This window comes from Marmota monax, unplaced genomic scaffold, assembly GCF_021218885.2.
Source record: "Marmota monax isolate L192 unplaced genomic scaffold, Marmota_monax_Labrador192_F-V1.1 WCK01_AAM20220418_F8-fsc00117, whole genome shotgun sequence".
Classification (NCBI taxonomy): domain Eukaryota; kingdom Metazoa; phylum Chordata; class Mammalia; order Rodentia; family Sciuridae; genus Marmota; species Marmota monax.
The window spans coordinates 686637-709248 of NW_026693023.1; the positions used below are offsets into that span (position 1 = coordinate 686637).

Sequence of the window (22612 nt, forward strand, 5' to 3'; positions counted from 1 at the left end):
GAAGAACCAAAAAACAAAATTAAACAATATTTTCCCGATTTTTTGACACAAACTAATGTGTGAATTTAAAAAACCCTTTTAATCTTCTGCTCATCTGAAAAAAAGTTGAACTAATTGATAAGGTAGAAAAAAATATCAAGTAGAGGGGAAAAAAATTTTACCTATACTACAGACTTGTAGTAGAATTGTTATCCTTTCTAGGGAGGAGGAATCACCGAAAAATAATTTTATATGCATGTATATATACACACTAGCTTAATAAATTGAGCAAAATATAAAGGAAAATAACATTTTATACTCAAAAAAGATTATTATGAACTTGTATCCGTAATTTATTGATTAATATGTATGAGTGTGAAGTATAACAATTTTTTGCAAGGGTTCTCTGAAACTGAAAATTATTTCAATGGCTCCTCCACAGTAATAAGATTGAGAAAGCCTGCTCTATTGGATTAAGGAATTTTACCTCTATTATTATTTGTATTAGCTACAAGTTTGTTTTTTTAAATCTTTTTCTAATTTTTTTTTAGTTGTAGATGAACACAATATCTTTTTTTTTTTTTAAGGTGGTGCTGAGGATGGAAGCCAGTACCTCACGCACACAAGGCAAGTATTCTAGCACTCAGCTACAACCCCAGCCCGTTTTTCAATTTATTCTTTTTTATCTGTTCTTTTCAGTTACAAATGACAGCAGAATGTATTTTGACATATAATACACAAAGGGATATAACTTTCCAACTTACACTGACTGATTTTCAAGTATTAGCCCCCTCTACTTTTCTAGAGTAAGGTCTATTTCATCACAATGTATTTATGATCAGATTCAATTTGTTCCTACCTTGAGGGTTTTTATACCTAAGGAAGATATTGACATATAATTTAAATATTCATTTAAAACTGTACATAAATCCAGGTTCTTTTTTTTTTTTTTTTTAAGTCAGTAAACCTTTTTATTAGTAAGTCAGTCTGGATAGGGTTTCCGTCATTGCAATTGAAGAATCCTAACAGAAAACACTAATTTCATTGGCTGCAGGGAGAGATGGGGAGATGGGGACAGGATATAAAGAACTGGAAGGAAGGATGACAGGCAGAGTCCTTATCAGGCTGTCCTAGGCAGCAGTTCTCTTGCCTGGCTTAGGTGAGTACCCACACCTGGACTGGCAGGGCCAGGTGGGCACCAGCATGCTGGTGGGCAGGCCTTGGTTTCCTGAAGGCATCCCTTAGATTCATGCTCTTCCATGGGGTAGGCTTGTCCAGGGGTGTTAGGGTGAGGTTCTGCAGCTCAGGCCTTGGTGCAGTGGACCCTCACTATCATCTTGTTTTCCCTTTGTGTTCTTTACCCCTCTCTGGTCCCTAAATGTCTGGGGCACCCCAGGTGGTATAATTCAAGGGGTTGTCTGGAGCTGCAGCTGTAGCACATAGAGTTGAAAATGGCATTTATTCCTAAGAGGTCTAAGTGTTCTGGGGCTTGTTAAATGGAAAGTAGAACTGAGTGGGCCTAAAGGAATGCCAATGTCCAGCAAAAAGGCACTGGGAATCCTGAGGGAAAGAGCCATCCCTACCTCTGCCCACCATGGGGCAAGGTCCCAGGGTGCCAGGCAGCTCAGAAACTGACCTCTTAGGGGCCTGAGCAATGGGGCTGGCTTGGATGCAAAAGTTCTGCAGGCCAGGGTCAGCTGTGGAAGGCTGACCAGGAGACACCTGAAGTATAGAACTCCACGTGGCTGGGCCAGTCACCATCCCTACTGCCCTCCCTGTCCTCATCGGAGTCATCGTCATCTCCACTGGATGCTCCACAGAAAGCCCCACCCAGGTGGGCCAGCTGTCCTGGGGAGCCCCTGTCCTGTTCTGCCTCTTCTTCCTTCCGCTTCTGGGCAGCCAGCTCTCGGTAGCAGAGGCTGCAGTCCCGCAGTGGCTTAGGTGAGAGGCGTGGTAGCAGGAAGCGCTCTCGGGAGCACTCAGCACAGACCACGAAGCCACACTTGCGGCAGTGGTGGCGCCGGGTAAGGGCCGAGAAGCGTGTCTGTGTGCAGCGCATGCAGATGTCCGTGGCCTTGTCAGGGATCCAGGGTGCTGCATGCTCTGTGGTGGGCTGGCGGCCTGTGGCCAGCAGCTGCCGCCGCACACACTCCTCAATGTGACTGATCCACTCCTGGCGCTCTGTAGTGGAGGCAGCTGACACCACAAAGGACTTCTTGGCTGTCTTGATCATCCAGCGGTTCTTGGCCTGCAGGGTCTCTGGCAGTGGCTCCAATGTCACCTCCTGCAGTGGAATAATATGCTGACTGCGGTACTTGCGCTTGTTGAGCACGATGCTGCCATACACCAGGATGTCATTGAAGAGGAAGAAGATGCGTGGTTTGGCCTTCTTGCGGCACTCCTTGGTCAGCACGCCCTCACCTAGCAGCACCCGGCCTGGCAGGGCCAGTGGCTGCCCTGATGCTCCAAAGCAGCTCTCCACTGCTGCGATCCGCTGGCTGTTGATCTCTGTGTTGGCCAAGTGGTCCACCATCTTCTCCAGTGGCTCAGCTCCTCGGCCAGGGGCTCCGCGCGCCCCACGCCTGGCGCCCTGCAGCGAGATGGCCCAGCAGCCCGGCCCGCCAGTCCCCTCTCTGCCGCTGTGTTGGGCTGGCCAGCTCCGGCCAATTCTAAATCCAGGTTCTTGAAGCAGCCCTACTATTCACCAAAACTTGTGCCTATGAGCTAGTCAATTAATTTCTATACTTTCAAAATTCTAAATTAACTGCTGGAATAAAATCAGAGGCTAGGCTAGTGGTCCTCAAGCTTTAGCTTGCATCATTCACTCAAAGGGCTTGTTAGAGACTACTGCTAAGCTGCACTCCCACTCTCACAGTTTCACATTCAGTGGGTATAGGAAAGGTCCTAAAAATGTGCATATCTAACAACTTCCCAACTGATGCTCATATTGCCAGGTGGAGAATGACATTTTGAAAAACACTGATAGACTAAATCCAATTAATCAAAATTTTTAACATGGTCTTTTCAATAACTGAGATACAACCACATAAAGGGATAATGGTGAAATGAAGAGAAATCATTCTATCAAAACAGAGTAGACTCCGATTTATCATCTGAGAACTAAAGTATCTCAAGAGGTATCCATCTTAAGGGAATTTTTAAGATAAGTGTTTTTAGGACTTACTCCTTTAAGCAATAAAATTCATTTTACACAAACTATTTCTATAAAAATCCTTCTAAAATGGACCACAAACTTCTTCTATGTTCCTAAACAGGTGCCAATGAACATAACTTAATCTTATTGATGTCAATTACTATTATAATCCAAGTTACTAGGCTGTAGAGCTCTGGAGATGTGTTGGGTAATTTGTCCCTGTGCCAAATGTTCTCAAGTATTATGATTATGATTCTGAACTTCTTGTATCTGCCTTTACTTTTCTTTATTTTCCTTTATTTTTCTTTCTTTTCCTGTTTATCACTTTCTCAAAAGTTGTCACTTCTTGCTGTAAATTTCACTATGTCTGTCTCAGTTCCCTGATGACTCCCCTTATATGTCTTCCGTATAATGCTCATTAAGCAATTAAATGGTTCTTCCATAAGTTAAATATACAAACTATGAGGAGGAGCATTTTTATTGTTATTTCTTTCCTAAGTTCTTGGTTTCATCAGATCTTCAAAAATGGTAAAGAGTAGTTGAAGATTTTGCAAGAATCAGTTTACAAATTAACTACAATCTGTACATTTTCCCTTTCAAAACAGGCTCTCCACTCTGTGCCAAAAATAAAAAAAGGTACAGCTTACCTGTACTCAGAATTTATGATAAAGGTATGTCAAATTCCAGGGACCCAAATGAAAGGTCAGGTCAAAAGAAACTTAATGATAATTAAGATGGCATAAACTACCCCTATCTAGGGCTTCATTTTTTTTTTTTTTTTTTTTAGTTGTAGACAGACACAATACCTCTATTTATTTGTTTTTTTTTTGTGTGTGTGTGTGTGTGTGTGTGTGGTGCTGAGAATAGTGCCTCACACATGCAAGGCAAATGCTTTACCAAATGAGCTACAACCCCAGCCCTATCTAGGGATTCTTGTCTTTTCCAGCCTCATATTTTTTTCTAAGAGTTAAAATTAGCATACTTTGGCCTCAGCTGGCACATTCTAAATAAACTGTAGACAATTGATAGTTTCCCTTAGTTTCTTCTCTTCCATCCCCACACCAAATTCACTTGGTATTTTCCAAGAACACAAGGCCCTTAGAGCAGCCTGATAAAAGCAAAGCAAAGAGAGGACTAGTAAGAAAGCAATGATAAAATAGACATTTTTCAAGAATTTAAATATGTTATTATGAACAATTCTAAAAACATAATTCTTAAGTACATATTTGCTTTAAAAAAGCATATTTAAAGAGCTAAAGCAATATCAATTGAGAGTGATTCCTTTAAATTTAACAAATATATATAACAAATTAGAATAAATAAATAAATTTAACAGATATTTTCTAGGACTACCAAATTATTCAAAATTATGCTACATAAAACCCACAGATGAAACTATATACATTCTAAGCTGTTAGACCGAACGTACACTGTCCTTTTTTGTCGTTGTTGTACTAGGGATTGAACTCAGGATTGTTCTACCACTAAGACACATCCCTAGTACTTTTCATTTTTTTTATTTTGACACAGGATCTCACTAAGTTGTCCAGGCGAGCTGAGGCAACTTGAGATTCTTCTGCCTCAGCCTCCCAAGTTGTTGGGATTACAGTTTGCTCCATCATATCAAGCCCATCTATAAAATTTTTATTCTAATTAGTCAATTCTCATTACATCTTTTAAATAGTTTAATATCTACCTCTTATTAACAAAATGCAAATTATACACTAGCTGTAAGTCTGTTTTTAGTAATAGTTATATTTCTCTTTCATTAATTATCCCAAATAAAAATATATGGAGTTATTTCTGAATCATTTCCTTTTATTTATATATAAGAGCTGGACATCAGAGACCACAAGATGTTAGCCAGGCACAGTGGCACACACCTGAGATCCCAGTGGCTTGGGAGTCTGAGGCAGGAGGATTTTAAGTTCAAAGCCAGCTTCAGCAATTTAGCAAGGACCTAAGCAACTCAAAGACAGCCTGTCTCTAAATAAAACATAAAAAAGGGCAGTGGTTAAGTGACCCTGGGTTCAATCCCCATACAAAAAAAAAAAGAGGGAGAGACCAGAAGATGCAAACACACTAAAAAGGAATAACACCTTTCATTGTGTCCCTTGATTCATAAATATCCATAAATTACTTAGATAACATCTTTTAGTATGCATTCCATAATTTATTTCTCAATGATTTTGTACCATCCAAAATATGTATTAACTGTTTAAATGAACTTAAATATATAAGACACTTTATCATACAAAGCAAGGTAGATATGGATGGTTGGTTTGACAATGGAAATTAGCTTTGTTAACCAAGAGATACTTTTCATAAAATTAATAAGCTAAACTTTCATTCAGACAAAATCTATTTAAACACATAATAAAAGTTTATCCAAAATTTGCCCTGGCAAAGATATACTGAAATTAATGTTTTCATTTTCTCAATTACTTCTTGGTATATCAAGTTAAACAAAGTATCTACAAGGGAAAAGATGAAAGCCACATATGATAAGTCTTAATAAAGCCTGATCTTGGTTTTTGTATTGCTGCAATAATGGGAATCAAACCCAGAACCTTGAACATACTAGGAAAGAGCTTTACCACTGAACTATACCCCCTGACCCTGCCTTTCTGATATACTTCCTACACGCTAAGAATTATTAGAGACCTGGTAATGATGGCTTCCACTGTTTGCCTATCTTGAAACTGAAGAACTTAACAGAACTGTCCATCCACTGATGGATGTTTCATGATAAATCACTAAGTGATTTTTGGCATATAACTTGGAACATTGTCTATCAAAAAACTTCCATTAGAATTAACTTATTTATATAAACATTTATTTCTCAGCACTTAACCCTACAAAATCTAAAAACAGGAACAGATCTGGGCCAAATTCTATTTAATTCTATAAATAATATAAAACTCCAGATACAAGAACTGTTGGAGAAAGAGAAAATACATTCATTCATTTCATTCAAGAATAGATTCGCTATATACAAAGTGAAATTTAATAAAAATTTTAATGTTATTATAAACAGCTGTGTACACAAAGATATTTTTAATACTAAGAAACTTATGATAACCAGAAAACATTTTAAAGTTCAATTTATTTTTATTTATTTATTTATTTATTTTTAGAGAGAGAGAGAAATTTTTTTTTTAAATATTTATTTTCTAGTTTTCGGCGGACACAACATCTTTGTTTGTATGTGGTGCTGAGGATCGAACCCGGGCCGTGCGCATGCCAGGCGAGCGCGCTACCGCTTGAGCCACATCCCCAGCCAAAGTTCAATTTATTTACACATCATTGTGGCAAAGAAGTTTGAAAGATGATCAATAAATGATTTTAACCATAATAATAAACAACATTAGGATAAAACTCAAGAACAGAGTGCAAGTTCAAAGAAAAAAATAATTAAAATTTTGAACCTTTAAGGAAGATTATATATTTTTAAATTAATAATGACATATTAAATTAGATAAATTTAAAAGAGTAATATATCTCACTGAGCCAGGTGCCATGGCAAACACCTATAATCCCAGTAGCTTGGAAGGATAAGGCAGGAGGATCGTGAATTCAAAGCTAGCTAGTCTCAGCAATTTAGTGAGGCCCTAAGCAACTCAGTGAGACCCTATCTCTATATAAAACACAAAACAGGGCTGGAGATGTGGCTCAGTGGTCAAATGCCCCTTGGTTGGGTCCACAGTACCAAAAATATATATATATTAAAAAAAAAAAATATATATATATATATATATACACACACACACACACACACACACACACACAAACACATACACACACACCCCTCATTGAAATATTACAACATGACAGAAATTCCATCTTTTTTTTTTTTTTTGGTACCAGGGATTGAATCCAGGGGCTCTCAATCCCTGAGCTGTATCCCCAGCTCTTTTTTGAATTTGATAGGGTCTCATCAAGTTGCTGAAGCTGGCTTTGAACTTGAGATGCTCCTGCCTCAGACTCCAGAACCACTGGGATTACAGGCATGCACCACCGCCACCAGCAGAAATTCCATATTTCTGGTTGCTATTTAAAATTTTTGTTAAATAATATCACTATTTAGACTTCTGTTAAATTACTATAGTTATTAATCTATGTATGTAGAAAGGCGTAAACAACTTTTCAAAACTGTTTTAGGGAATAGAAGGAAAAACTTGAGGATAATTGTTCTCAAAAGTTATAAGTAAGGCAGCCAGATAAATGAAGACTGTTAACAGGGTAGCAAAAACACGACAATTTAACAATCTCTCTCTAAAGACTGACCGCCTCAAGGAAATGCATTTTTTTTTCCTAAATATTCCCAATTAGTTCTGAGAAATTATAAACTAACATATTTCTGCTTTCTGTCAAATACAAACCTCAGAATTCAGATGTAGCCAGACACCATGTTTCTAAAATTATAAAAAATAAGTCTTACCATGGTTAAAAACTAATTTATATTTTATGCAATAGATGGATGATATTAAAATAATAACAATACAGCACTTTCTCTGACTTTTTTCAAGAGATGCAACTAGTAACTGAATGGGAGTAAGAGTTCAGAACAAGGAGACAAATTGGAAATCACCAATCTTAACTCAAGTGGAATTTCACTTTAATAAATGAAATTAAGATTCAAAGTCTTAAGTCAAAACCTATCTTCAAAGTTAAAGTTCAAAAACTACTAAATCTGGACTGGGGATGTGGCTCAAGCAGTAGCGCACTCGCCTGGCATGCGCGGGGCGCTGGGTTCGATCCTCAGCACCACATAAAAATAAAATAAAGATGTTGTGTTCACCGAACACTAAAAAAATAAATAAATAAAAACAAAAAAACTACTAAATCTTCAAAACATTAAATTCTAATTCTTTGAGAGTCAATATTTTCCTAAGACCCTCAGTAATTCTCTAATTTGCTCCCCCAAGAGTCTATCACCGCCATGTCTGAACTATGTAGTTTTTACTTCTTGTGTCAATGACACATCATCTTGAAAAAACATTCACATCTTCCCACTGGCTTTGCCAGCAGTTATTGACTACTTAAGAAAGGGGTGGGGGGGCCGCTGGAGTTGTGGCTCAGCAGTACAGCGCTCACCTAGCACGTGCGAGACGCTGGGTTCAATCCTCAGCACCACATAAAAATTTTAAAAATAAAGGTATTGTGTCCAACTACAACTAAAAAATATTTTTTTTAAAAAAAAAAAGAAGTGATGTGTGGGGGCTGGGCCTGGGGCTCAGTGGTAGATGGTCTGCCTGGCATGCATAAAGCCCTGGGTTCTAGTCCTAGCACCACAAATATATAAATAAAGATATACAACACAACAGTTGTCTTCTGCTTTGTGTAGGTACCTGTAAATAAGTAAGCAAACAAACAAAAAAAAGAAGTGATGTGCGCTGGGGTTGTGGCTCAGCAGCAGAGTGCTTGCCTAGCATGCATGAGGCACTGGGTTCGATTTTCGGCACCACATTAAAATAAAATAAAAAAAGTTACTGTGTCCACCTACAACTATTTAAAAACAAATATTAAAAAAAAAAAAAGAAGTAGTAGTAGTAGTAGTAGTGGTGGTGGTGGTGGTGGTATATCTACTGCCTGGGCATACTCCTTTTATGTGAAATGGTGGGCTTAAATTATGTACTTGATATATGTAAATTAAATATATTTATATGAATTGCTGCACTGCCAATTTAACATAGTGTAAAAGGCTGGAAACATATTTTTTACAGTCTTACTGAGGCACACAAAAATAAATTACACATACTGAAAGTGTAGAATTTAAAAAGTTATAACATGCATACAAATTTAACTTCTGAAAATCCCAATCTCCCATCCTCTTCTTTGGCCAAAAAGTTGAAATAGAATTTTTGTTATCCGAGCAAAGTACTTACTTTCATGTAATTCACAATCTTGGCAAGAACACCAAACTTATATCCAGAGCTTCCTGAGAGAGCTTTCAAGTTAAATGATCCATTGCTATGATCTGGAAATAAAATTCAAAAACAATCATAATATTTTCATATTATATGTTATTATAACTTTGAAGCAGCCAAGATGATTTTCAATATGGTAAAATATTTATTTTTTCTTCTAATAAATTCTATGCTATAAAAATATGATGACAAAATTTCTTTGCATATATATTAAACTATCAATTTTCTCACTAAGTATAGAAACAAAGCATAAATAACTTAAAAGAATTAAAACACTGCATGGGGGATGGTAGTTGGGGTGAGGTAGTGGTGTTAGGGATTGAACCCAGGGCCTCACGCATGCTAGCCAAGTGTTCCACCACTAGGCTCAAAATACAGTTCTTTTGTAAGTATCTTTACCTCACTCTTACCTCAAATTTGATCAACCCCCCACCAATAATTAGATATTACAAATCTCAATCTAATCCACATGGTGTTTTTAACAGATAAAATGAGTAGATTCCCTGCCCCTCACCTCTCATAAAGGTTCCTCAAAGAGAGAATTTGCTTTAGACCACCTATCACTTTGTTGCATACTTACAGGCAGAAACCCTAATGCCATCATTGCATCACAAACGCATTTCAATAGTCACAGGAATGGTAAAATATATATTTTTATACTATATATTAAAATATATAATGTATATAGAATACATAAATATGTATATATTAATCATTAATACTAGAAAAACATTTCAGAAGAACACCTTCTATTACAAGGCATCACATCAGATTTATAAAGTGTCCATGTGGCTGGTCCACAAAAAGAGAGGTTAAATACAAGAGAAGGAACCAATCCCTGGCATCAGCTTGGTAATAATCATTTAAACAAAAAATTGTATCAGAACAACCACAAGTCAAATGTAACCTTTGTCAGAGATCCAAAAGAGAAGCTTCTAAATGGCAACATAATACTCATTTGAGGTTACTTAGTGAAAAGTGTTTATTGATATGCTTTTTAGAGACTAAAATGAAACTTCATATGCAATTTTCCCTTAAAATAACTGTCATAATTTTGACAAATAATTGACCCACTGAAGTCTACTGTGAATCCAAAAATAACAATAATTTTAAGAATGCCTGGGGGCTGGGGTTATAGCTCAGGGGTAGAGTGTTTGCCTAGCATGTAAGAGGCACTGGGTTCAATCCTCAGCACCACATATAAATAAATAAAGGTATTATGTCCATCTACAAAAATAAAAAATAAAAGAATGCCTTACAATTATGCTTTCACAGTCACTATTTCAATTAGGAAATATTATACTGATTTGTTTTCCCACGGTGTTCAGAACACATTTTGTAATAATAATAGTAACTGAGATTTACTGAACACTTATTACATGTGAAACACCTTCCTAAGTGATTTGCCCATTTAATCACTCCGAAAAATTCTATTTAAGAAGTGTTATTGTCCTCTTTTAAATATAAGAAAATTGAGGGGCTGGGGATGTGGCTCAGGCGGTAGCACGCTCGCCTGGCATGTGTGCGGCCCGGGTTCGATCCTCAGCACCACATACAAACAAAGATGTTGTGTCCACCGAAAACTAAAAATAAAAATAAAATAAGTAAATAAATATTAAAAAAAAAAAAAAAAAAAAAAAAAAAAAAAAAAAAAGAAAATTGAGGGTGTATAGAGTCAAATCCAGTTGTAAACCCTGTGATATTGCCTTATGTAAGACTTAACTAGCCTTTACACAAATTATTCTGTATGAAACTGTCTATTCTGCCAGAGCACAGAAACTAATAAATGCATATTTCATGTCTCAGGTTTTCACTTAAGTAAAAATACTATAAAGCTTTATCCTTACAATACTGTATAAACAACTAACTGGGAAGACTACAAAAAAAGAAATGATAATATATTAAGGACAAACACCATTTTTAAAAGGGATAATTATGAACCACATACAGTTTTGTTTACCACAGGGTCCCTAGCTTTTAATGCCAACCATAGTCAATGCTCAATAACTATTTCTAGAATGAAAGTATGAATGTAATAAGGTATTTCCATGTCCCCCTTTTTAGTCCCAAAAACTAATGTACTGATTTATCTATGATTTAAAAAAACAATTCTGTGTAACAAGGATTTACCCAGTCTGCTGCAGTTTTAACAACTACTCCCTTAGTTAAAAATCTTGACTGTTAATTTAGATCAAACTCTAAATACGTCATAATTTAAAACATTCTATCTCTGAACAGCCAACTGGAGATGACTTTGTCATTTAAATTTCACTAGGCAAGCCTGTAATTCCAGTAATTTGGGAGGCTGAGGCAGGAGGATAGCAAATTTGAGTCCAGTCTTAGCAACTCATCAAGACCCTATCTCAGAAAATAAAAAGGGCTGGTCACTCTACTTTTACCACTCTACCATTGAGCCCTAACCCCAGCCCCTAGGCTGGGTACAGAGGTACATACCTGTAATCCCAGTGGCTCAGCTCTAGAGGCTGAAGCAGGAGGATCACGAATTCAAAGCCAGCCTCAGCAACTTAGAAACTCAACGAGACCCAGGCTCTAAATAAAATATTTTTAAAAAAGGGATGGGGATGGGTTGGGGCTGTGGCTCACCGGTAGCACACTTGCCTAGCACGTGTGAGGCACTGGGTTTGATGCTCAACACCACATATAAATAAAAAGGTCTATCAACAACTTAAATTTAAAAAGGGGGAGGGGGGCTGGGGATGTGGCTCAGTGGTTAAGCACCCCTGGGTTCAATCCCTGGTACCAAAAAAGGGGGGGGGGGGGGGGGGGGGCGGGGGGGGGGGGGGGGGCTGGGCATGTAGCTCAGTGGTAAAGCACTCTTGAGTTCAATCCCCAGAGCCAAAAATAAATTATTTCATAGACTGAGACTGGAAATGAAACTTGGTGGTGAAGCACTTACCTAGCATGCATGAAGCCCTGGGTTCAATCACCAGCATCTCAAAAAATAATAATAAAAATAGTCCTGCATGAAATCCCAGCAGCTCCAGAGGCTGAGGCTGGAGGATCCAGTGTTCAAAGCCAGCCCCAGTAATTAAGCAAATCCCTAAGCAACCCAGCAAGACCCTATCTCTAAATAAAATATTAAAAAGGGCTGGGGATGTAACTCAATGGTTAAGCACCACTGGGTTAAATCCCCAGACCCAATAAATAATAAATAATTTCACAGACTGCTTTTTAAATATAAGTAAAATATCTACCTAAACTAACCCTCTTACAACTTAAAAGAGCTGAAAAATGTACTATTTCCCTGTGAATTTCTCCTAAGTCCAAACACAAAGAAATAATCCCTTAGAGGGCTGGGATTGTGACTCAGTGGCAGAGCACTTGTCTAGCATGTGTGAGGCACTGGGTTCAATTCTTAGCACTACATAAAAATAAATAAAATAAAGGTCCATTGACAACTAAAAAATAAAAAAAGAAAGAAAGAATCCCTTAGAGAGGGCATGATTTATGTATAGAACAAATATTGAGAGAAACATAAATTTTCATTTAACACTTCTTGGAGGAAATATCAAGCTTGTTAAATTGGACCCTTGTTTCCTACATTACTTTATCTTCTAGTCCTAGAGCCGAAATAGTTACCAAAGGACATTCAATTTTGTAAACACTAAGGAATCACCAATTCCTATAAAGAAATTAAGCTTAAGCATAAAAAATAAAGGAGAAGCAGTGACAGTTGATATAGCAGACAGCTCTATTCGCCTTTATGAATGATTCACTCTTCAGGGTGTCAGGTCTTAATGCAAATGAACGTAGAGGAAACTGTCAGCTGCATTGTGTTCAACCAATAGAAGCACAGCTCCATCTTGGCTGTGCTGTAGACTGCATTACAAACAGACGATACCATCGCTTCCATCGCTTCGACAGCATCCTTTCAGACAAGAGGTAGGTTTATATGATCTTTTTTATTTAGTACTCCATGTCCTTATGAAGGTAAATATTTCACCATGAAAATCAATCAGAAAGCCTTGTTCCTTATAAAGACCCAAAAAAGAACAATGTTTTCATTCCACTGCTTGGTAGAATTTTATTATAATATGAAGACTGCCTTGTGCTATTTGATAAGTACCCTTACTATCCTGTGCCTTAATGGAAAATTCATTACATTTTGTACAAACGTGATCTGTATCCAGGCCTTCGGTAAACCACAAGCATTTGATGTTAACAGGCTGGTTACTTGCTAATTTGTTTTTCTCAGAGCAGTTTCATTTCAGCAGTTCAGTCTATCTTAACAAAGGATTTTTCTTAAAGAAAAATCTAGATTAAAAGCAAACCCTGGATTAAAGCTTTCTGATTACATGTGCAAATTATTCCAGCAGTTACTCATGAGAAAGTTTACTATATTTTAACAAACATGAGAAAATAGTTCAAAATTATTTTATAAAAATATAGATGCAGAAAATGCTAAATTATCACAACTGTGATTTTTATACAAAATATTCAGACCTTAAAAGGTATCATTATATGAACTGTGTTTTACTGTAACCAAAGAGGATGTACAGAGCTTCAGATTTTCCTAACATTTTAATTATGTCCTCAAAGTGAAATTTATTTCAATGTATTATACAAATCATATTATTAAACAAAATCTTTTTTAGATAGCCTTTCATTTTTTAAAAGCTACATAACAAAATTTATCACAGCATTTAAATATAATGTTGAAGTTATTCTTAAACTGATCCTCAGAATAAACAAGAAGTAAATCTTCTTGATAAACTACACTTTAAAATAAAAATACCTCCTAAGAAGAACTAGTTAAGGAAGAAGGGTAATTCTAGATAATAATAATATTTTCATGGCTCAGAGTAATTGTTTATGTTTACTAAAAATTTTATTAACTACTAATCAATTATCTGATTTTATAGTATTCAAACATGAGAATATCATTATTTAATAGATGCTTTAGATACATGCTCAATATATTATACATACTGACCTAAAGATCCAACTTTTGCCTTTATCTTGCTGCTAAATTCATTTAATCTTTGGTGGGGTTTTTTGTTTGTTTCACAATTTCTATTCCTTCTATTTCATAGCACTCAACTAACAGGAGCAGGATATCCCTTACTAAGTTCAGAGGTTGCCAATATTAGAGCTCCCCAGGTTCAACACTATTGGGTTAATTACCTAGAAACCATACTGCTTCCAATACAAAATATGGCAGCCAAAAAACGGTTTCCGTTAATGTACTTTGTGAAATAAAACTGTTAACTTAAAACTTATATTCAGGTAAATTATAAATAGAACCCTGACCACCCCACATTATTCAAACACTCTCAACAGCCTATATTTTATTCGTAATATATCCATAGTTAGTGCAGATGGATGCTCATTAAGTGTTTCACTAAATGGACTTAGCAGCATGACTGATCTCGGAGAGCTCTAAAGCTTAAATTGAATGAGTTGCTCTGTATTTAAACTGATCATATTTTATCATAAGTTATCTTATTTTTAACTGATCATATTTCAAAGTGATATGCTTACAAGCACCAGAGAAGTCAAGGGGTTTTTGCCATTAAAAAAGGGTAAAGCATAATTTTATTCTTATCTGGCAATCCAAGGTTCCAGAACAATTCTAAGTCCTACCCCATATATATTCCACCGGGATCTTTTGAAATAAGAAGAAAAGCAGGTAAAGGGAGTATATCAAAAATAACATAAATGTAACTACAAAAAACTGTTATTTGAGGGCTGGGGCTGGGGCTCAACAGTAGTGCACTTGTCTGGCATCTGTGAGGCACTGCGTTCAATTCTCAGCATTGCATTCAATTCTCAGCATTGCATATAAATAAATAAAATAAAATAACGGTGTTTCAACAAGTTTAAATAAAAAACTTTAAACTTGTTATTTGATTTAAAACTCCCTGATTTCTACAATGCAATTTTAAAGGGGCAGAATCAAAACCACAAAAATTATAACAGATTATTTTAACATATTTTGGCCATTTTCTCTTGCTTTTTATAAGGCATCTTTAAGCACTTAACTGATATAAATTAAATGTTTCAAAAATGTAGTCTCAGAATAGGAGAAAATCCTAATGGTATACTTATTTTTACATGTCTAATTCATCAAAGTAAGACTTAGTATTTATCTTAAATTTAACACAAAAAAATTACCAGTGCTCCTCTACACTTTAAAAGAATATACATATTAAATTTAAAGTAGACTAGCCGGGCACTGTGAAGCACGCTTGTAGCATGCCTGTAATCCCACCAGCTCAGGAGGCTAAGTCAGGAGGATCAAGAGTTCAAAGCCAGCCTCAGCAAGGTGCTAACCAACCTTGCAATAATGATATTTTCACATATGAATACTATAAAATCAGATAATTGATTATAGTTAATAAAAATTTTAGTAGACATAACAACCCTGTCTCTAAATAAAATACAAAATAGGGCTGGGGATGTGGCTCAGTGGTTGAGTGCCCTTGAGTTCAGTCTCTGGTACCCCAAAAAAAATTAAAGTGGAAAATAACTCCATACCATAAAGTTTACTTTGTTTCAGATGTAACCACAAGCTAACTAAAGCAAGAATGCATTGAGATGCTCATCAATTATCAATACACTCAAGTCACAAATTGTCATAATTTACATCATAAGCCTGACATATAATTCTTTCCTAAACTGCTTAGACATTTCCCACAAAGCATACAAGGGTCTATGGAGGTGGCATAAATTGCTATTCCACAGTCATTACTGCAAGCAAAATCATCATATGAATTTTATGTGTGAATAAAGTACACAGTCTAATCAAAATGACAGTGTTTATCAATTTTAATTTTTAAAGTGATACAAAAAACTCAATAGCTATATTGAGTAGATACATAACATATAGACAAGGAATAAAACTTTATTTCAAAGGCAAAGAACAGTAATCTTCTTTCTTTCAAAATAGATCATGCTTTTGTTTAAACAAGTAATAAATACCAATGGTTCAAAAATCAAAAGATAACAAAGTAAAAATTGTGCATATTCCTCTGCCCCTCTTTCCTCTCCACTCATTCCCACAATCACTGTCATTGGCTTCTAAATCCTTGCAAAAATTTTGTGCAGATACAGCTAAGAGTACATATTACAGGGCTGGGATTGTGGCTCAGCAGTAGAGGACTCACCGCGATCCTCAGCACCACATAAAAATAAATAAATAAAATAAGGGTACTGTTTCCAACTACAACTAATATGTATATAATATATATATATATATATATATATATATATATAATATGTATATTATATATATATATATAAAAAAGAATATATATTATTTTCCCTTTTTCACATGCACAGTACTGCACCTCATTCTTTTAACGCAACATATTCCAAAACCCTTTCCATATCATTACACAGTGATTCAAATGAAAGGAAATCCTACATTATTTAGCCAGAAGAGTTCATAGATGGGTACAAGTTAACCTCAAATAATTTAATTTAGTTTTGTCTCTGCCTGCCTGCCTACTTTCCTGCCTGCCCCTTTTCCTTCCCTTCCTCTCCTGCTCTTTTTATTTACTTTTTAGAGGAAAGAGAGCCTTAAAAAAATTTAAATAGTTGTACCTCCAAAATAAAGAGAATAGGGCTGGGGCTGTAGCTTAGTGGCAGAGTGCTTGCCTAGCATGTGTGAGGCACTGGGTTCAATCCTTAGCATCACATACAAGTAAAATAAAGGCATCTATCCATCTATAACTACAAAAAAATTTTTTTAAATAAAAATCAATCAATAAATAAAGAGAATATGAGATTCCTTAAATCGACTTTCTAATCTTTCTAAAATTTCATTTTGAAATGGCAGCTTACATTATTAAAACTTCTCCCCAGTTTTTTAGTTTTAAAGTCAAAACTAAAAAAAGTTGTCTTATAGTAAATTAAAATACAACATAATAACTTCCAAATAATTTTAGCCAGGTCCAAGTTATAGATTTATGTAGTGAATTTCCGGAGGAAAAAAATTAAAACTTTTTCTACATTATAGAAGTAGAATTGTGGATAAGGCTTTTAATTTTTATTTAAAATTGCTATAATGATATCTGAAATCAACAGAGAAACAACATTTTTAAATAAGTTCATTAATAATAGATTAATCTAATTTGAGAAGCATTATATAGAAATTACTCTTCTCAAGTCTCTTTTCTCTCCCTATTACTGTTCCTTCTACAGTTGCTTCTAATGCCAGATTTAGAAGAAAATCTTGTAGAACAGATTCCCAGATTTCAAAAAGAGATAAGGTTGGGTACTCAGTGGTAGTGAGCTTGCCTTGCATGTTCAAGGCTCTGGGTTCAACTCCAGAACCAGAGGTGGGGGGGATGGAAATCTCAGTAAGAGATCAACGTAAACAGCCTTAACAGAAAGTCTAAGCATTATTTCCATAAATGCTGGAGATCGTACAGGCCTCAGGTTAGAACAGGTAAAACCATCAGCTAGATCCTTAGGTGCTTCTTCCTACTCTTTTTCCACTCATACAAGCTGGCACTTCCCTCTAGTTCCCCAAGGTCCTACTCTTCCTCTCCTTCTCTATTACCTGGGTTCTTCAAAAAAGACATGAAACATTTACACTGAAGTAAAGCTTCACTGTAACAATGTATGGTACCCCTCACAAAAATATGTGCATTTTTGCAATGTTGAAAATCTTATGGGAGCGCCAAATGCCTTAAAAAAAAATTCTTGTTGGTGCATTACAATTATACATAATAGTGGGATTCATTGTGACATGAACATAACTTGGTCAATTAAAAGCCAGACATTTTTAAGATGTGTGTACACGTGCCCAAGCACCCTCACATGCCTTTACTGTATTAGGAGAGCCAGGTCAAATAAGACCTAACTTTTGTCTCCACATGAGTAAGTTTCTATGAGTTACTTCAATAATTATGTGCATAGTGATTAGAATCAAAGGCAGCAACAACCAACAAATGGCCTATCAAGACATCCACATTATGTAATACCAAGATGCTCATGACAGTCACCCCAAGGAAAACTGTGAATGGTGCTTCCCAAAGTTATGCAAGGAAGCAGACCTGCTTTCCCATAAGAATGTGTTCTGAAGAGAAAATTGAAAGGATAAGTAGATAATTTTGAAAGGCTGGATGTGCAGACATTGAAAATACTATAATGTAATGGAAAGTACTATACCTAAGTTCCTAACAATGTATTTTGGGGGGTTTATTTTTTTTAGTTGTAGATAAACACAATACCTTTTCTTATTTTTTTTTTTAACGTGGCACTGAGGATCAAACCCAATGCCTCACTCATGCTAAGCAAGCACTCTACTACTAAGCTACAAACACAGGCCCCTGACAATGTTTGTTTTTGTTTTTGTTTTTGGTACCAGGGATTGAACCCAGGGGTGTTTAACCACACCCCCAGTCCTATTTATTTTTTATTTTGAGACAGGGTCTCTTTAAGTTGCTTAGGCTAGATTTGAACTTGTAATCCTCCTTCCTCAGCCTCCAGAGTCACTGGTATTACAGATGTGTGCCACCAAGCCATGCATGTTCCTGAACTATGAAACACAATTAATTCAATTACTACCCATTAAGTCTGTCATCCCTCACTTCAAGATGAAGGATCACCAAACACCAAAACTGAAGAAATTCTTAAATTAAAAAAAAATGTATTTAAGCCTTTAACTCTGCCCTAAATCATCAATTTAACCTTCAAAATACAGGAAGGAAAAAAGGAAAGAAGCATGTTCAATTAAAGAAGCAAAGCAATTTTCCAAGAAAATTTGATTTAGGATAGAAAACAAAAACTTTAGAATAAATATTATTCTCTCAATCCAAAGATTTAAAATTATATGTATTAAGAAAACAAATTTAGGGGTTGGGGTTGTGGCTCGGCGGTAGAGCGCTCACCTAGCACATGCGATGCCCTGGGTTCGATCCTCAGCACCACATAAAAATAAATAAATAAAACAAAGGTATTATGTTCAAGTTCAACTAAAAAAAAATAAATATTAAAAAAACAAACTTAAACAATTATATTGCTATGGAGCTTGGATGCAAAAATAATATGGAACTTTTTTATTTAAAAGCAGAGTCTTCATCTTTTAGAGATAAACACTGAAATATTTCTAGATTAAATGTCTGGAATTTACCTTAAAATAATCCATGTGATAGAAGCAAGTGGGTAGAGGTATAGAGTAATCAAGAGTTGATAAACGTATGTTTTATAAGCACATGGGGATTTGTTATACTCAAACTTCTGTACTACCTTGAAGTTTTCCCCATGTGAAACATGCAAACAAGATGCCTCCAGAAGTATTTGGTAAACGATGAGTAATAAACATTTGTTGTAAAGATGAATGAAAGCTTGCTTGCAAGTATATAGTGAAAAAGCATACCAAGTAATAGCAATCAATTGAATTAAGGAAATAGAACCATTTTTCCTCTTATTTCCAAAATTGTCTTAGTACAATCTTTTAAATTGGGTTAAAAATGTCTCTTTAAGAGACCAAGAAAATAAAAATTCATTTAGCTTCTCATTAGTTCCAAACTATCAAATGTTTAATCTTTGAATTTCTATTTAAGATCTAACAAGTAGGGTCAACAAGACCAAAACAATGCAAGAACACTGAAATTTAACTCACTAGTTTACTTTGTGAAATGGAATAGTAATTTAATAGCAGATACCTTATCAAGGGCTGAATTTGTATGTTTTAATATAGTGTTCATGGATCATTTAGATATATAAAACAGTTAATATTATCATCTATATATCAAACAATATCAAGATTGAGTTCTCTTCACAGGAAACTTAGTCTAAAATTTTATTTTATCCTCATTCTGAAAACTGCCATTATTTGGCTTTTTCTTTCTCTGCTATTTTTCATTTGGTTCCTCTTTCCTGATGCAAAACATCTGTCATTAAAGTTTAAAGAAGTAAAAACAGAAGACAGAAATACACTGACCCAAGGTAAGAAGAATACATACAGGCAATGACAAAGCTTTTCCAGAGGCAGTCTGAAGAATACAACCTTAAAACTCCAAAATTTTTAATCAATAATTGCTCATTGATAAGTTATTTATTCAAGCTTAAATATAGTCAACTGCCTTGTTCCCCCATATTAGCACTTAATTTCTATAAATGAATGTTAAACACAAATATTTATTTAACCAATGATATACAAAAGTGTGATTTAAATATTTGGCATAAAGCACTTAAAAATACAATTCAGTAATTAAATCTTTTAGATACTTAGGAAGACTCATGTTGCCTATATAAATTTACTAAGAAATCTTAGAACTGAGATTTGAATGGACAAATCTGTAGTTTGGTTACATATATTCATTTTCTACCTTTTTATAGATTCAAAAGAGCAATACAAGAAGTGGAATCTCTAAGAATGGCTTCCAGTCACTGGAACGAAACCACCACCTCTGTTTATCAGTATCTTGGTTTTCAAGTTCAAAAAATTTACCCTTTCCATGATAATTGGAACACTGCCTGCTTTGTCATTCTGCTTTTATTTATATTTACTGTAGTATCTTTAGTGGTGCTGGCTTTCCTTTATGAAGTGCTTGACTGCTGCTGCTGTGTAAAAAACAAAACTGTGAAAGACTTGAAAAGTGAACCCAACCCTCTTAGAAGCATGATGGACAACATCAGAAAACGAGATACTGAAGTGGTCTAGCTCCTAAAGAAGGTGAACAAAACCTTTAAAAGCAGCTTTAGCCTCTCCCGAGATTAAAGAAAATTTCCCTGAGGCCAACTTTTACTATAAAACTGACTCTGACTTTGGGTAAAAGATTCCTAGAAGTGGAAAACAAGTGAAATATGTACTTTTTGTCTATGTATTACTCTCATTAAATAAAGTAAAACTTCATAAATGTGAATTTACCCATCTATTTAATGTGACACATCGAAAAATGAATAAATTATTTCTAGAATAAAAAAATTTCTGGAGTTCAACACTAAACAACAAAAGTTAAACTGGAAAACAAAGCAAGGCTAATGATGCTAAAATAATCTGTATCTAAACCATTCATGTAAACTAAAAAATAGTATTTGGGTAACAAATATGCTATTTCAGATGTGTTTCTACATCCAAAATAAAATTATTCCACTTATATATAAAGTCTTGGTTATTAAAAAGCAATATTTTCTCATTTATTGAAGACAACATATTTTCTAATAACTTGAGTTCTTTGTAGTAAAAAGTCTCAAAATAATCAGAAGGTCCTCAAGTATACCTGCATAAAAGTCTCAAAAAACTGACTTTTTGTTCAATAAGAAATAAATGTTCTAGAAAAGCCCAGCCAATTTTCAAACTAAAACTTAATATTATACTCATTAAATTACACTGAAGTTTGTTCTTTCTTTTTACCTCTCATATTCACACTCTTGAGGACTAATGTACTTAATGCAAAAAAGACTACAAAAAAAGTGAAAATAAGACTATTATTAGAGTCAAAAGATTAATATTAAAACCACCCAACACCTATTAAGAAACACAGCAATTTCATTTCTTGAAATTTCAAGGGCTGTATAGATAATATATTTTATGATCTTAATACTGTTTTGCTAACAACACATGCTCTTAACCTTAGCTGCCCTTAGGCCAGAAATGACACTCCTGGACGTTTATCCTGAGAAATTAGTTTGAAAGATAAAGGATCACCAGGCACAGTGGCACACGCTTGTAATTACAGCATCTGAAAAGGCTGAGGAAAGAGAAATGCATGTTCAAGATCAGTCTCAGCAAGTTAACAAGACGCTCTTAATGAGATCCTGTCTCAAATTTTAAAAGTAAAATAAAAAGGATAAGGGATGTAGCTCAGTGGTAAAACGCCCCTGAGAAAAGGGTTTGTACTAGCACTATTCAGAATAACAAAAATTTGGAAGCAAATAAGTCTTTAATTAAATATAGCACATGAACTTAATAGATTATTAAAAAGTCATTGAATACTATGATAACAGAAAAAATATTTGGTATATAAAGTGAAAACTAAGGGCTGGGGATGTGGCTCAAGTGGTAGCGTGCTCGCCTGGCATGCATGCGGCCCGGGTTGGATCCTCAGCACCACATACAAACAAAGATGTTGTGTCCGCCGAAAACTAAAAAATAAATATTAAAATTCTTTCTCTCTCTCTCTCTCTCTCTCTCTCTCTCTCTCTCTCTCTCTCTCTCAAAAAAATAAAATAAAATGTTAAAAAAAAAAGTGAAAACTAAATTCAGAATATAAAACTTTCAATACAATTATGGGTGCTATTTTAAGTTTATACTCATATAAGAAGGTTTGAAAAGAAATATGGAAAAATGAGAATAGATAATATTTTAAAAGTAATGTGAGGGTTGTGGCTCAGTGGTGGTAGATTATTTGCCTAGCACATGAGAGGGTTCAATTATCAGAACCACATAAAATAAATAAAGGTATTGTGTCCATCTACAACTAAAAACAAAAAAACAATGTGAGAGCCAGGCATAGCGGCACACACCTATAATCCCAGCAGTTCAGGAGGCTGAGGCAGGAAGAGCACAAGCTCAAAGCCAGCCTCAGCAATTTATCAAGGCCCTAAATTAGTAAGACCATGTCTCAAAAAT

At 35.2% G+C, this 22612-nt stretch overlaps 3 protein-coding genes across 5 annotated transcripts in view; 1 reads left to right on the forward strand and 2 right to left on the reverse strand.

Moving 5' to 3' along the window:
* Gtf2e2 (general transcription factor IIE subunit 2) overlaps positions 1-22612 on the reverse strand; it is a 72474-nt gene that overhangs the window by 41108 nt on the left and 8754 nt on the right. For both annotated transcript variants that reach the window (XM_046453281.2, XM_046453283.1), the window contains exon 3: positions 9022-9113. In XM_046453281.2, coding sequence (XP_046309237.1) covers positions 9022-9113 — 92 coding nt within the window. The remainder of the gene's footprint in view (positions 1-9021; positions 9114-22612) is intronic.
* On the reverse strand, positions 960-4364 carry LOC124098448 (pleckstrin homology domain-containing family F member 1-like). Its single transcript, XM_046453284.2, has one exon. It carries the CDS (start codon positions 2510-2512, stop codon positions 1673-1675), a length of 840 nt encoding a protein of 279 aa, XP_046309240.1. The 5' UTR covers positions 2513-4364; the 3' UTR covers positions 960-1672.
* Positions 12902-21013, forward strand: Smim18 (small integral membrane protein 18). Of its 2 annotated transcripts, none has more exons than XM_046453285.2 (2): positions 12902-12966; positions 20377-21013. In XM_046453285.2, exon 2 carries the CDS (start codon positions 20414-20416, stop codon positions 20699-20701), a length of 288 nt encoding a protein of 95 aa, XP_046309241.1. In that variant the 5' UTR covers positions 12902-12966; positions 20377-20413; the 3' UTR covers positions 20702-21013. The 2 variants fall into 2 exon arrangements, with proteins under 2 accessions (XP_046309241.1, XP_058438281.1); XM_058582298.1 differs by lacking the exon at positions 12902-12966 and adding an exon at positions 19939-19983.